Raw genomic sequence first — 12,321 nt, 5'->3', positions numbered from 1 at the left:
GTCCACCACATTTCCTTGATTTCTATATGAAGGCATGATAATATAGTTTCAAATCAGTTTTTCAGACAGGCTAAACCTCTGTTTAATCATGTCCTCCTGTAGGACTCATACTGAAGAGTTTTTAGATGCTGTCATTAAAAAAGAATGTGGTTTGTATCACTAAACTAGAGGAAATCATTTGTCTAGTGTGTGTGTGTGTGTGTGTGTGTGTGTGTGTGTGTGTGTGTGTGTGTGTGTGTGTGTGTGTGTGTGTGTGTGTGTGTGTGTGTGTGTGTGTGTGTGTGTGTGTGTTTTCTTCATTTACAGTATGTTGTCAATGGTTGGATTAGAAATCTGTTACTGATTCATTTTTCGCCAAACCTGTGCTTTGTGTGGCTTCCTCTCACAAGCTAATCTTCAGATGACAAGGCACACAAATTCTAGATGGTCTGTGTTTGGTCTTTAGAGAGTCTCTGCAAGCACATCTTTAATCTCGCTTCACTGATTGCTCACCCATCACCTCCTCCTCCCCCCAAGCAGCTGCTCTCTCTGGCCCAGTCCTGGAGGATTTTAAAACATCGTTTTATCTCTTACCACAACAAGTTAAAACATCAATGGACCAGAGCTCAAAGCCTAATACCACCATTCTCAAGCGTTTTTCCAGCATACCAGAGCCTTGTATTCCCACACAGAGTCAAGTGGAGGAGGAGCGTGTGTGCAGAGTGCAGGTGTGGGTGGTTTGTTGGGAGAGAGAGAGAGGAGTGCAGCTGGTTGGGGTCACAGTGCCTTAGTGTGCTGAATGACTAATGAAAGGTTTATAGTGGCGCAGCATCACTAGTCTGAATTGTAGGCTGGAGAAGGACACGCCTTGTCTGGCTTTTAGCACCCTCCTGGCCCTTCACTAGTTAAAAACAGGCATTTAACAAGTTCTTCCAGAACATAGGGCCACAATCCTTCACTTAACAAGCTCATTATTTCGCATTGTTTTTGTCCTTTGCTCCTCCTCGGTGGCAGTGACAGGGAAAAAGATAATCTTTGATGTATGTCTCTGTTAGAGAGTTGCATAAGGATATCTGAGAGGGAAGGATGATAATGGATCTGCTAATGATGTGGCCTTTGCTTATGTGGATCCTTGCAGTAATGCTGGGTTGTCTGCATGAATATTCATGGCTTTGTCTGTGAAAAAGTGGTGGCAGCTCAAGGTTATTTTAGAGGGCAACGGAGGACAAGACTCAAAAGGAGATTGTGCTATTAAATAGTTCTCTATCATCAAAAAAAACTACAGTCAAATACCTGAAAATCAAAGCAAAGCTAAACACAGGACTTCTTTTGATCTCTGCTATAAATGCCGTATCTTGCATGTAGACTTGCTTACTGAAAGCCTTTAGAGCTTCAAAAGGAGAACTACCAGAAAGTGACATTTAATATCTGGGTGTAAAAACAACCTTAACTTTATTGGTTGACTTTTTCTCCCCAGCATAGAATTTCCTATTGAAGCATTTATCCTGCATGTGGTACTGCTGTAGCAAGTCCCTTTTGTGAATGACGCAGTGTACATTAACAAATCTGGATACAGTTTTGACCTCTGGATTCATCAGATTAGTTAATATAACTTCTGGGAGATAAAAAAGGATGGACATCAACTGTAGCTTTTATATCTATATGTGAATTTGAAAGGGTAAATCAAATGTATCACAATGATCAATTATTACTGTTTCACTGCACAGGAGTTGAAATCAATAGCTTCGTTATACTGAGTAGAATTTACTGAGTGTGAAATTGCAATCAAACAGCAACTACTAGCCACAACCAAATACATACTACAAAGATAAATGATGTTTACAAATCCTCCTGAAATCCTGTTTACAATGTCATATTACTTGTTTCTGTTATATGCTGTCATGGAAAAATGTTTTTCCTCTTGAAATGTAATTTTGACTCCCAACTTGAGAGAATTGCATTTTCAGCACTGAAATTCAAACCCTCTTTGCAACAGCATTTTAATCAAATCAAGCCATGTCAGATTCATTTTCAAATCAATTTTAACAACTCACAAGTGCTGAACATGACAACAAATTATCCTTCATGCTCATTTCAAGGCATTAGGCTTAAATGCCTTGTTTCACTTCTTTTTTCCTGTTTCTCCAGCCTTTGCCTTTGCAGAACAAATTATGTAAATAAGGGAGCAATTTTAAAAATGTTATTAGTGTCATAATTATGTATCATAAGAATTTCCCATACCTTATCTTATCGCCTCACAGTTCTGTTAATGATTCACTAAAATGATGCAATGAGAGGTTTAACATTTTCTCTCAGACTGAGTGTGCAGCACGAAACAGGAAGGTGATATAGTCATCGTATCACAAGCTTGGACAAATATGTATCAACAGCCAGACAAAACACCTCCTAGAAGAAACCAATTAAACCTTTGGAGATTTCAATTACTCCCTTGATGGGGTTTTCAAGATCGATAACCACGCATGTGTCTTGACAAGGTGCTCGGTGCTACCAGGGGCTCACTTTAGAACAACAGACTCTCAAAGACCGTTGGTATTTTTGTGCTAGGATGTGTCTGCCTGACAATAATATTTGCGTTTGTTACGATAAATATTTATATGTTCGCATTTCAATATAAAGTGAAATTCGAGATGCCCATCTTGCTCTTTTTAGTGTTAAGTGATCAAATGTTTTGGCAACACCCAAACACGATCAGGAAATGTCACATGCCGCCTCCCTAGTCTACCACTCTTCTTTTTCCTCCTTAGCCTCTTCCTCCAGTGTCTCATTCAGAAGAATGAAGACAAAGATTCAACACACAGAGCCAGACAGCAACAGAGAGCTCTCTAGCGCATACTAATCTAAAACAACACTGCATCTAGGCAGCATGTTTTATTCTATCCCCACTGAGGCGTGTTTAAGTGTGAGATGTGTGAGATAGGGCTCTGCACATCTCATCACTTAGGAAAGGTTGTGGCCTGCATCTTCAGCCCCCCCAGCCCCCATGCAGGTTCCTATCACTTCCATCCTCATATTGGAAGTGACAAGCCACTCAGGCAGAGGTGTCTTCGCTCACCCCATCAGCAGCCATGCAGCCCCATTCAGAGCTGTCAGCCTGATTACATATCAGATGGGAGGGGTGGGAAAGGGAGTGAGGTGAGGGGTGGGGTACCTAAGGAAAAAGAGATGTCCAGCTGGAGACAGACCACTAAACACATCGTCTGTCCTGCTGCTGCACATCTGCCAATACACATCCCACCTGTCACCAAGGCTGCCACATAACCAGTCTATATGTCTCCATCGCTCTCCTGTTGATTTCTAGAATTTCAAAAAAATGTATCTTTCAGTTTGTGTGTCATTCTCTCTTCTGGTTTGTAACTGACCTCTTTTTTAAAACTTTTTTTTTTACTTTGCTTAGTTGGTTTTTTGGATCTCTCATTTTCAGTTAAAGATCGGTTTTATTTCTTTAGGGGTTTTTTCCCACATTTCACTGAAAAGGGCTTATTACAGGGAGCACAGCTCATTTACCAACTATTCATACTTGGTGGCAACTCATTACTCAGATAATATTACCTATCCTACCTCTTTGGACCAGTAAAGCAGTGTTAGTTTGCTCGGGATGAAAGAAGATGTGCTAACTGAACAGAAGCACTAAATTATTGGAGGTTGTCTGAGGTGTATTTGAGGTTCCCAGCTTCTTCTATGAGGACAAAAATACATGTTGTTTGCCTAAGCACTGATTTTCTTGTCTTTTTTCTCTTCTCTCTCCAGGCGTGAAGCTTGGAAGTACTCCACGGCAGTCCAGAGAGGTATGTGTTTACTCCATTTCTCCCAAAACACATACACACAGGTTGCTCCCACCTGTTATCTATTGCAAAAAAAGTGATTGTCAGCCTTGTACCTCTCAGCGTGTCTGATAGCATCTGTGTAGAAAGGCTGACCTCACACTGTGCATTCAGCCAGTCAGACTGAAGCTGAGTTTAGTGAGTAAACGATCCCAGTTGCACCAGGCCAGTTTCCTCGGGGTATTATCACACCTGGAGTTTTTTTTTCCTCTGTTCTCCCACAGCAAAATTTTTTTTCTTGCATTTATTCTTTTTGTTTTACTATTTTCAGCATTTTTCAGGTATAAAAAGTACATTGTGTTCTTTATCTAAGTCACAAATACAGACATCCACATGGGCTTAAGCTTATATAGTAACATACAAATATGATTTTCTTTATTTAACATTAAATATTCACAATATTTAAAAAATAATAATAATAACAATAATTGAACCCTTTGATTTAATATCTGGACAAATCTTGTTCTGAGTCATCAAACAGGAGGTCCATTCTATAACTGCAAGATCAGACCTGCATATTGTTCAGAAGCCATTTTGGACCAATCTTCCTTAAATAACTGTTTCTATTCAGCCATATTTTTTTGGCATGAACTGTTTTCTTTTGATGCCACAGCTTCTCAGTTGGATTAAGGTCCCTGATGGGGCCACTCCAAAAGGTGGATTTTCTTTCTGTTGTTTGCTCTGTTTGAAGTTATTCGGTAGATTTACTTTAATGTTTGGGGTCATTTTACGCTTACGCTTGCATCGCCTGGCATCATGACAGTATCCTTTAATATATTGTTTTAAATGTGGGAGTTCATTTTCGCTGTGACGATGCCAAAATGCCCAGGCCCAGAGGCAGAAAAGCATAAATTGTAATGCTCTCTTAACTGTGCATCACCTTTGGAATGATGCTTCCAAAGGTTCAGACATAGTGCTGCCTAGCGTTCCCAAATAATTCAGCTGTTTCATAAGTCCTCAAAACATTTTCCCAGCAGAGGCGTCAAGGGTAAAGGTTCTTCTTTTCAATCTTTAGATGAGAGGAGATGGTTTCTGTTGGAGCTCAGCAGCTTCCTCTATGCTATCCTACTATCAACTCTGTCTATTCAGTGATATATGTATTTTAGAGACATGAACACAGATGTTAATTGGTACGCCTTTGGCCTTCAGAAAACTCCCCTAATTCTTCATAGCATAGATTCAACACAGTGTTGGAAACATTCCTCAGAGATTTTAGTCCATACTGGCATGACATCACACAGTTGCTGCAGATTTGTTGGCTTCACCTCCCGTTCCACCATATCCCAGGGGTTAAGATCTGGTGACTGTGGAGGCCATTTGAGTACAGTAAGCTCACTGTCATGGTCAAAAAACCAGTTTGAGATGATTTGAGCTTTGTATCATGATGGGTTATCCTGCCCGGAAGCAGCCATCAGAAGATGGGTACACTGTGGTCATAAAGGGACAGACATGGTTAGAGACAACATTCAGGCTGTGGCATTTAAGCGATGCTCAGTTGGTACTAATAGGGCCAAAACATGCTGAGAAAATATCCCCCACACCATTATACCACCATCTATAGCCTGAACCATTATTAAGAGGCAGGCTGGATCCATGCTTTTATGTTATTTATGCCAAATTCCTACCCTGCCATCTGAATGTCACGGTAGAAACCGAGACTCATTAAAGCAGGCAATGTTTTTCCAATCTTCTATTGTCAAATTTTGGTGAGCCCAGTGTAGTCTTCTGCTGCTGTTGTAGCACATTTAATTCAAGGATAAATGTGCGTTCAGATACACTCCTCTGAATACATTGGATGTAATAGGTAGTTATTTGAATTACTACTGCCTTCCTATCAGCTTGAAGCAGTCTCTTCTTTCTCCTTTGACCTGTGACTTCAACAAGGCATTTTCTCTCAGAGAACTGCTGCTCACTGGAGATTTTCTCTTTTTCAGATCATTCTCTCTAAACCCTAGAGATGGTTATGTGGGAAAATCCCAGCAGATCAGTTGTTTCTAAAATACTCCAACCAGTCTCACTGGGTCCAACAATCATTCCATGTTCAAAGTCTCCTAAATCTTCTTCCCAATTCTGTTGCTAGATTTAAACTTCAGCACTTTGTCTTTGTCATGCCAACATGCAGGGAGTTATTTCCAAGTGTTTGTCTGCTTAGGTATTTGCATTAACAAGCAGTTAAAACAAATACATAATGGTCTTCCTGACTCTGCCTAAAAACTGCAGATGCATCTTGCAAACTCATAAGAAGGTTATTGCCATTTTGTGTTCACACAACAAAATTTTGTTTGGTAGCTCTGGGCACAGAGGAGAAGGGGCAGTTAGCACACCCTTTTACATACATACCTTTTATAAGCTTAAGGTTACTGTAACCTACACCTCCACATTTGTTCACATGCATTTTCCCCATCTATGTTGTGAATTTTTAATTGATGCAATCAATATGGGCAGGAACAATACAATTATTTGTATATTATTAGCCATAATGTAGATTATGTAGATGTAATGTAATATATAAATAAAGATGTGGCTGTGTTTTGGTCATTAACAAGGAAAAACAGTCATATTCATTCATTTCTTTTTATTATTAGGGTTTTTTAATTTTATTAACTACAGAAATTATAACTTATGATTATCCCTCCCTGTGATTCCACATCACTTCATATTTTGACTTCAACTCTTGTTTTTATTAGCAAGTAACCTGCACAAAAACAAGTTAGAATTAAAGTAAATGGAATTTTTCTCATCTGAACAAATAAAGCAGAATTAAAACCTTTGAAAAGTTTGAGTAAACAACAAAATGTGTTCTAAATGTTTTAAACATCATTATAAAAGGCAATGAGGATTTGAGCTGAGGCTTTAATGTGCTATATTTTTCATCATTAGCACAAATAATATCAGGAATAAACATACATAACAAAAAAAATAGAGTTCACTTAAAATTAGCAAAAGAGATGGTGAAGTGCTAAAAAAAAAAAAAAAGAATATATCACTTAAAAGCCAGTTTTAATCAAGTAATGAGAAAGTTTTTAAAAAGAAAAAAGACATTAACAACCAATTAAATTGCTAAAACAAAATACACAAAAAGGAAAGTTAAGATAAAAGAGCAAGACTGATCATCAAGATTTAACGTTTTTCCATAAATTTCAGCAACATGAAATGGCTGGGGATGAAAAAGGAAGTGCAAACACTTAGATAATTAGCCAAAATAATCACTTTTTTTCAGTTTGGATCATAAATAAAATAAATTATATCATAAAAAATAAATAAAGATACATCATCTATTTTTAATGACAACCTGCTATGAATATTACATTGTACGCATATGGACATTCAAAACAATACGTGGTCTAGGGCTTCACTCTTTGATGAACAAAACATGTAACGATCCACTTTAAATATAGATCTGTAGCTTAGAAAATGTACAAAACTGTTTTCATACTATGAACTACAATGGTCAGGTAGTTCCTACTATGTTCTTTCAGCTGACCCCTGTTTGCTCTCTCTGTCTCTCTGCTGTGATCATCAGCACCAGAGAGAGACTTACACCGGTGTAAACCCTGAAGAATGTGTACCAATATCTGCCTTGCACTCACCTTAAACACACAAGGACCTTCCCCCCCATCCTTTCCTCCCTCCAGATGAACGAATATGACCATTTACGTCTGGAGAGGGATGAACCAAGATTCATGGTGGTCTCATCACCTTGTCTGTTGTAAAATTAAAATTATACATCCAGTCCATTGGCTTTATGATGCCATTACAGCATTTAATTGAAATAAAATGTCAGAATGCGTGATGGCCTTGGGCATCATCTGATAGTAATCAGGCAGTAGATGATTCTAATTTGGATTCCTCATTAAGTGTTTATAAGACATTTATATGGCATTACAGCTCAGTTTATTGATAGGTCATAGATGGCATTGGCCAGTGTGTGACATTTGTGTGTACCAAAGTTAGACCTTTAAGCTGTAGTGAAACAGCACCATCAAGTGGCTAGTTGAAGAATAAAAAATCTGGGGTACATTTCTGACATTGAAACTATAATATATACCATATTAATAAATAAAAATATTTATATTAATGGTTCTTCTTTGCATAGCCACCTGAAACTGTCCTTGTTTGTTTAGTCTAAAGAGGTCTGCAGCTATCAACTCTAACCTGTTTTGTCATTGTTTTACAGACACTTTCCACTCGGGACCGCGAAAGAGGCAAATCTGATAGTTTCCAGGACCTCCAAGTTACAGAAAACATCCTGTCCAGTGCGATTCCTCCAATGCAGTTCCCACATTTTGAGAAGAGCAGAAAAACATCCTCCCCTGGGTCTCAGGAGCAGGACATAGGTTCCCTTCATGTCACGAAAAGACAACGCAAACTGCTAAAAACAAGTCCCCCAATTCGACACACCAAAAATACCGTTTCCTCATCTTCCTCATCCTCAGTCTCATCCTCATCTTCAATTTCAACTTTATCCCCAATGTTCTCCTCCATTACATCAGGCTTTTTTTCTCCAGAGAGCTGGCAAAAGCTCTCCGGTATCCTGGAAGCACGCCAGCAACTGATGAAGGAAATCTGTGCTAAGTACAAAAGCAGCATTTCAAAGACCATCACACGTCATCATGTGAAAAGCATCTTTGTGGAGGACAAGTACAAGTTGCTATACTGCCAAGTCCCCAAGGCAGGATGCTCCAACTGGAAGAGAACCCTGATGGTGCTGGCGGGTAAGGCCTCCAACACTCAGAGTATTAAGCATGACACAGTCCACTACGGGCAGCATCTCAAGAAGCTTGATAGCTTTGACCAACAGGGAATCATGCACCGTCTGCAAACCTACACCAAAGTCATATTTGTCCGTGAGCCCTTGGAGAGAATGGTGTCAGCTTACCGGGACAAGTTTGAAAATCCCAACAACTACTACCACTCCCTGTTTGGGAAACCCATCATTTCCAAATACAGGGTGAACCCATCAAAAGCAGCCCTGAAGACAGGAAATGGGGTCACATTTAAAGAATTTGTCCAATACCTGCTAGATGTCCACCGGCCCGTAGGAATGGACATCCACTGGGAGCAGGCAAATCAGCTGTGCAACCCTTGCCTCATAGATTACGACTTTATCGGCAAGTTTGAGAACATGGAAGAAGAGTCTAACTTTCTCTTGCGATTGGCTGGGGCACCACCTAACCTCACACTGCCCAGTTTTAAAGACAGGAACCCAAGTGACAAGCGGACCTCTATGCAGATCACGGAAAATTACTTTTCACAGGTTAGCGCGTTGGAGAGACAGCGAGTATATGACTTCTACTACATGGACTATCTGATGTTTAACTATTCTAAGCCTTTTAAAGATTTATACTGACTTAAGAATTATGTGACTGCTTCACGTCACATTTTCACAGTCACATTCCACTACATTTTTACCATAACTGTAATTTTACCATACCAGTCCTTACTCACATGCTCAAATAGGTCTTTGCGTCTTAGCAGAGAGATCAGAGAGACCAAATTTCACTCAAAAACACTTTAATTACATTTTTTTAGCAGATTATATTGATTTGTAGACAGTTTGTGTGCTGTTGTATTAAATACTCTAAATTGTCCTAAAATGCGAAGCGTTTATTAAGTACTAGCAGATGGTGAGGTAGAAATTTAAAACTGTAAACATTAAGCTTCTAAAAAGATTTATTATTGTTGAACAGGCTTTAAAAATATGCCTTACTCTAGGTCAAATAGCATTTGTAAATGTTTGTTTATGGTTTAAGCACCAAGTTTACCATAGATTTCAACCACATACCTGAATTTAGAAAAGCGTTCCAAGTCCCTTATCTCACTTACCACAATATTCATAAATGTAGTAGCTTGAGTCCTTGGTATTCTTAAATCGTTCACAGTCAAACCCTTTCATGATTTAAAATGTTTGCATTTACTGTTTGACCTAGGGCAAGTTAGGCATCAATATACCTCTATGTATCAGTGCATACTAATACAGATATTTGATGTGAATGGCTTTACTAAATATAACTAAATGAAACACTACAAATACTATAAATCTTTAAATGTGTCAAGTGCTGCCCACTTGGAAGCTGTGTGCGCCTATTGTAGCATTTTATACTTCTAACTTTGTCATTTTGTGCTTTTGCCTAACACATACATGTGCTGTAGGGCCTCCATCAATAGGGTGTCTAAATGCAGGGTATAAAGTGTTGCTATCAATATCTCTCAATATCTATTAGTGTTACTGATTTACCAGTCGATGGTATTGGAAATTTAAAAAAATACAGGCTAAAAACAAAAAACAGATAAACACTTTTTTCATATTACATATGACATTTTTCAGTAATGTACAATTTGGACTTTCCAGCAAGAAACAGATAACAAGTTTGCACAAACTTCTTTATCTGCCACTTTAACCACCTCATAATATTATAAAGCAACCCATCCCCTCTGTATATAACATAGCTATTCAATACCAACATATAGGCTTTTTTCTGACTCTACTGTGTAAAATTGTATAATGGGCATTCAGATGAATATATATTTTTCTATGTATTTCTAAAATATAAATATATATATATAGATATATATATTCAGTTCTTCTTGGTGATGGTTATTTCCTTTTTGATGTCATTTGTTGTTCTTTCAGTAATATCAGTGTAGAGTGTTGTGTAACTGAAGAGTTTCTTTCCAAAACAAAATATCCACCAGCTGAAAACCAACACGTCTCAAAAAAAATTGAAATGACTGCAAACTATTGATGCAGCATTTAAAAAGTGCAAATAGCTATGTTTGAGTAATGAATTGATCTTCTTTGGTGCTTTGGAGTTAGGGTAAGATTTTGTTTAATATAAATGGATATGTACAATTTTGGAAATTAGCTCTTTGATTATTTATCCCAGATTCATTTTGATGCTCAATGGGATAATAGACCCTGTACAAATGAGCTGCATTCCACCTAGTTAGCCATCCAAGCTGAGGACATTTTTACCCATAGCATACCCGTGCTGTGTGTTTATATGTGTAGTACTGAACTACCTGTTTAGATGTTTTTAACCCCACCGCACATCTTTTCATAAAAATATATACACAAGAAAGCTGCAGCTATCATATCCTTTGTGCAACATGGCTAAACTACTATTCCCAACACAAAACCCAACTGGCAAGTCATGTTGTTCTTTTCTTTCTTTCTTTTTAATATGCAACATGATGCAGGTCAGACTACATATAATGTGCACTAGTTAAAACTGCAAAAAAAAACCCAAAAAACAGCAGTTTTTAGGTCCTAAGCAATCAGATATTTAAACATGTTTTAGACATTCAAACATGTTAAATACAGGACCAGTGGAACAAAAAGTTGTGAGGTTAAATACTCTAGGTTTTCACCTGAGTTAAAAAGAAAAACACGGAACTATTAAATATAATAAATGTTGAGTTTAACGTAACGTAAAACCCAGACAAGGATTCAAAAAATTTAAATTTAGTTAAAATCAACTTGGTTTACTGTTTCATCTTTAAGCTGTGAAATGGTAAACATGCCACAATCAGAAGTGGTTACAAATGGTGTATAACACACCAAAATAAACATCTTGATTAAAGAAAAAGTCATTTTAATGGCGGCAAAGATGGATTTGATTTATTAGATTCTCTGAACAACCTATGGGTAATCTCCAATAAAATAGTAGTCGCTATTTAGCTCTGTTATGTCCTTTGCAGCTCACTGGAAATTTATTTTATGGTAACAAAAGTTGTATTTGCCTAGAGAAAAGAGGGAAATCATATTATTCAAATCTATACACTCTATAATACTTTTTTAAGACCTTTAATAATTTTGGTGATGGTAACTGTATGAACTTTTGTCAGTGTAGTGTTGGCTTTTGCAATGCCAAAATCTAACCTTTGTTTAGGTTCTGGTCAAAATCTATGTAGGTGTAGCCAATCTTTGGCCAAAACAGCTAATGCATTATGATGAGTATTACTTTTGTAAATACTCTGTCAGTCCCTGCCCCCCTTCTAAAGAAGATTTCTTGGTTTTGTGGGTATACGGACAGATCAAAAGCATAACTACAGTAACAAGTGAATGTATAACAGTTTATTGTTGGTGCAAATCTGTAAAAAAAAAAAAAAAGATTATCTTAAGCCCTTTGCCTTATTTTACACTGCCAATCAAATGGTGTATTTCAGGAAGATATTTTTCAGGAGGTTATTTCTGGCTGATGAGTGTCTGCTAATAAACTGTCTTTTAGCATTTTTATGTGTTATTTATTTTTTTCATTGAAAAAAAAATGTTGTTTGTCAATCTCGAGTTAAGTGATTTGTGAGCTTTGTAGAACTAAAGAGCTCCAGAATGTAAACCAGCAGCATTAGAGCCAGAGCCATGTGTGACTCCAAATAAAAATTTTTACCATGTATTAGTTTATTTTTAGTGCTAATTACAGAGTATTTGTAGAACTAAAGTGCAGATAATGCTGCTGGATATGTCATTACCTTTTAAATTTTCACCAAATATCACCAA

General features: G+C 37.6%; 1 protein-coding gene across 2 annotated transcripts in view; it reads left to right on the top strand.

Annotated features, from left to right (window-relative positions):
- Positions 1 to 12,109, top strand: part of LOC134631222 (carbohydrate sulfotransferase 8-like) — a 169,300-nt gene extending 157,191 nt beyond the window's left edge. For both annotated transcript variants that reach the window (XM_063479332.1, XM_063479343.1), the window contains 2 exons: positions 3,748 to 3,785; positions 7,999 to 12,109. In XM_063479332.1, the coding sequence (XP_063335402.1) occupies positions 3,748 to 3,785; positions 7,999 to 9,171 (1,211 nt within the window). In that variant the 3' untranslated portion in view covers positions 9,172 to 12,109. The remainder of the gene's footprint in view (positions 1 to 3,747; positions 3,786 to 7,998) is intronic.
- The last annotated feature ends 212 nt before the right edge of the window (positions 12,110 to 12,321 follow it).

The sequence above is a fragment of the Pelmatolapia mariae genome, linkage group LG1 (genome assembly GCF_036321145.2).
Source record: "Pelmatolapia mariae isolate MD_Pm_ZW linkage group LG1, Pm_UMD_F_2, whole genome shotgun sequence".
Lineage (NCBI taxonomy): Eukaryota > Metazoa > Chordata > Actinopteri > Cichliformes > Cichlidae > Pelmatolapia > Pelmatolapia mariae.
This window is presented reverse-complemented; position numbering and strand designations above follow the sequence as displayed.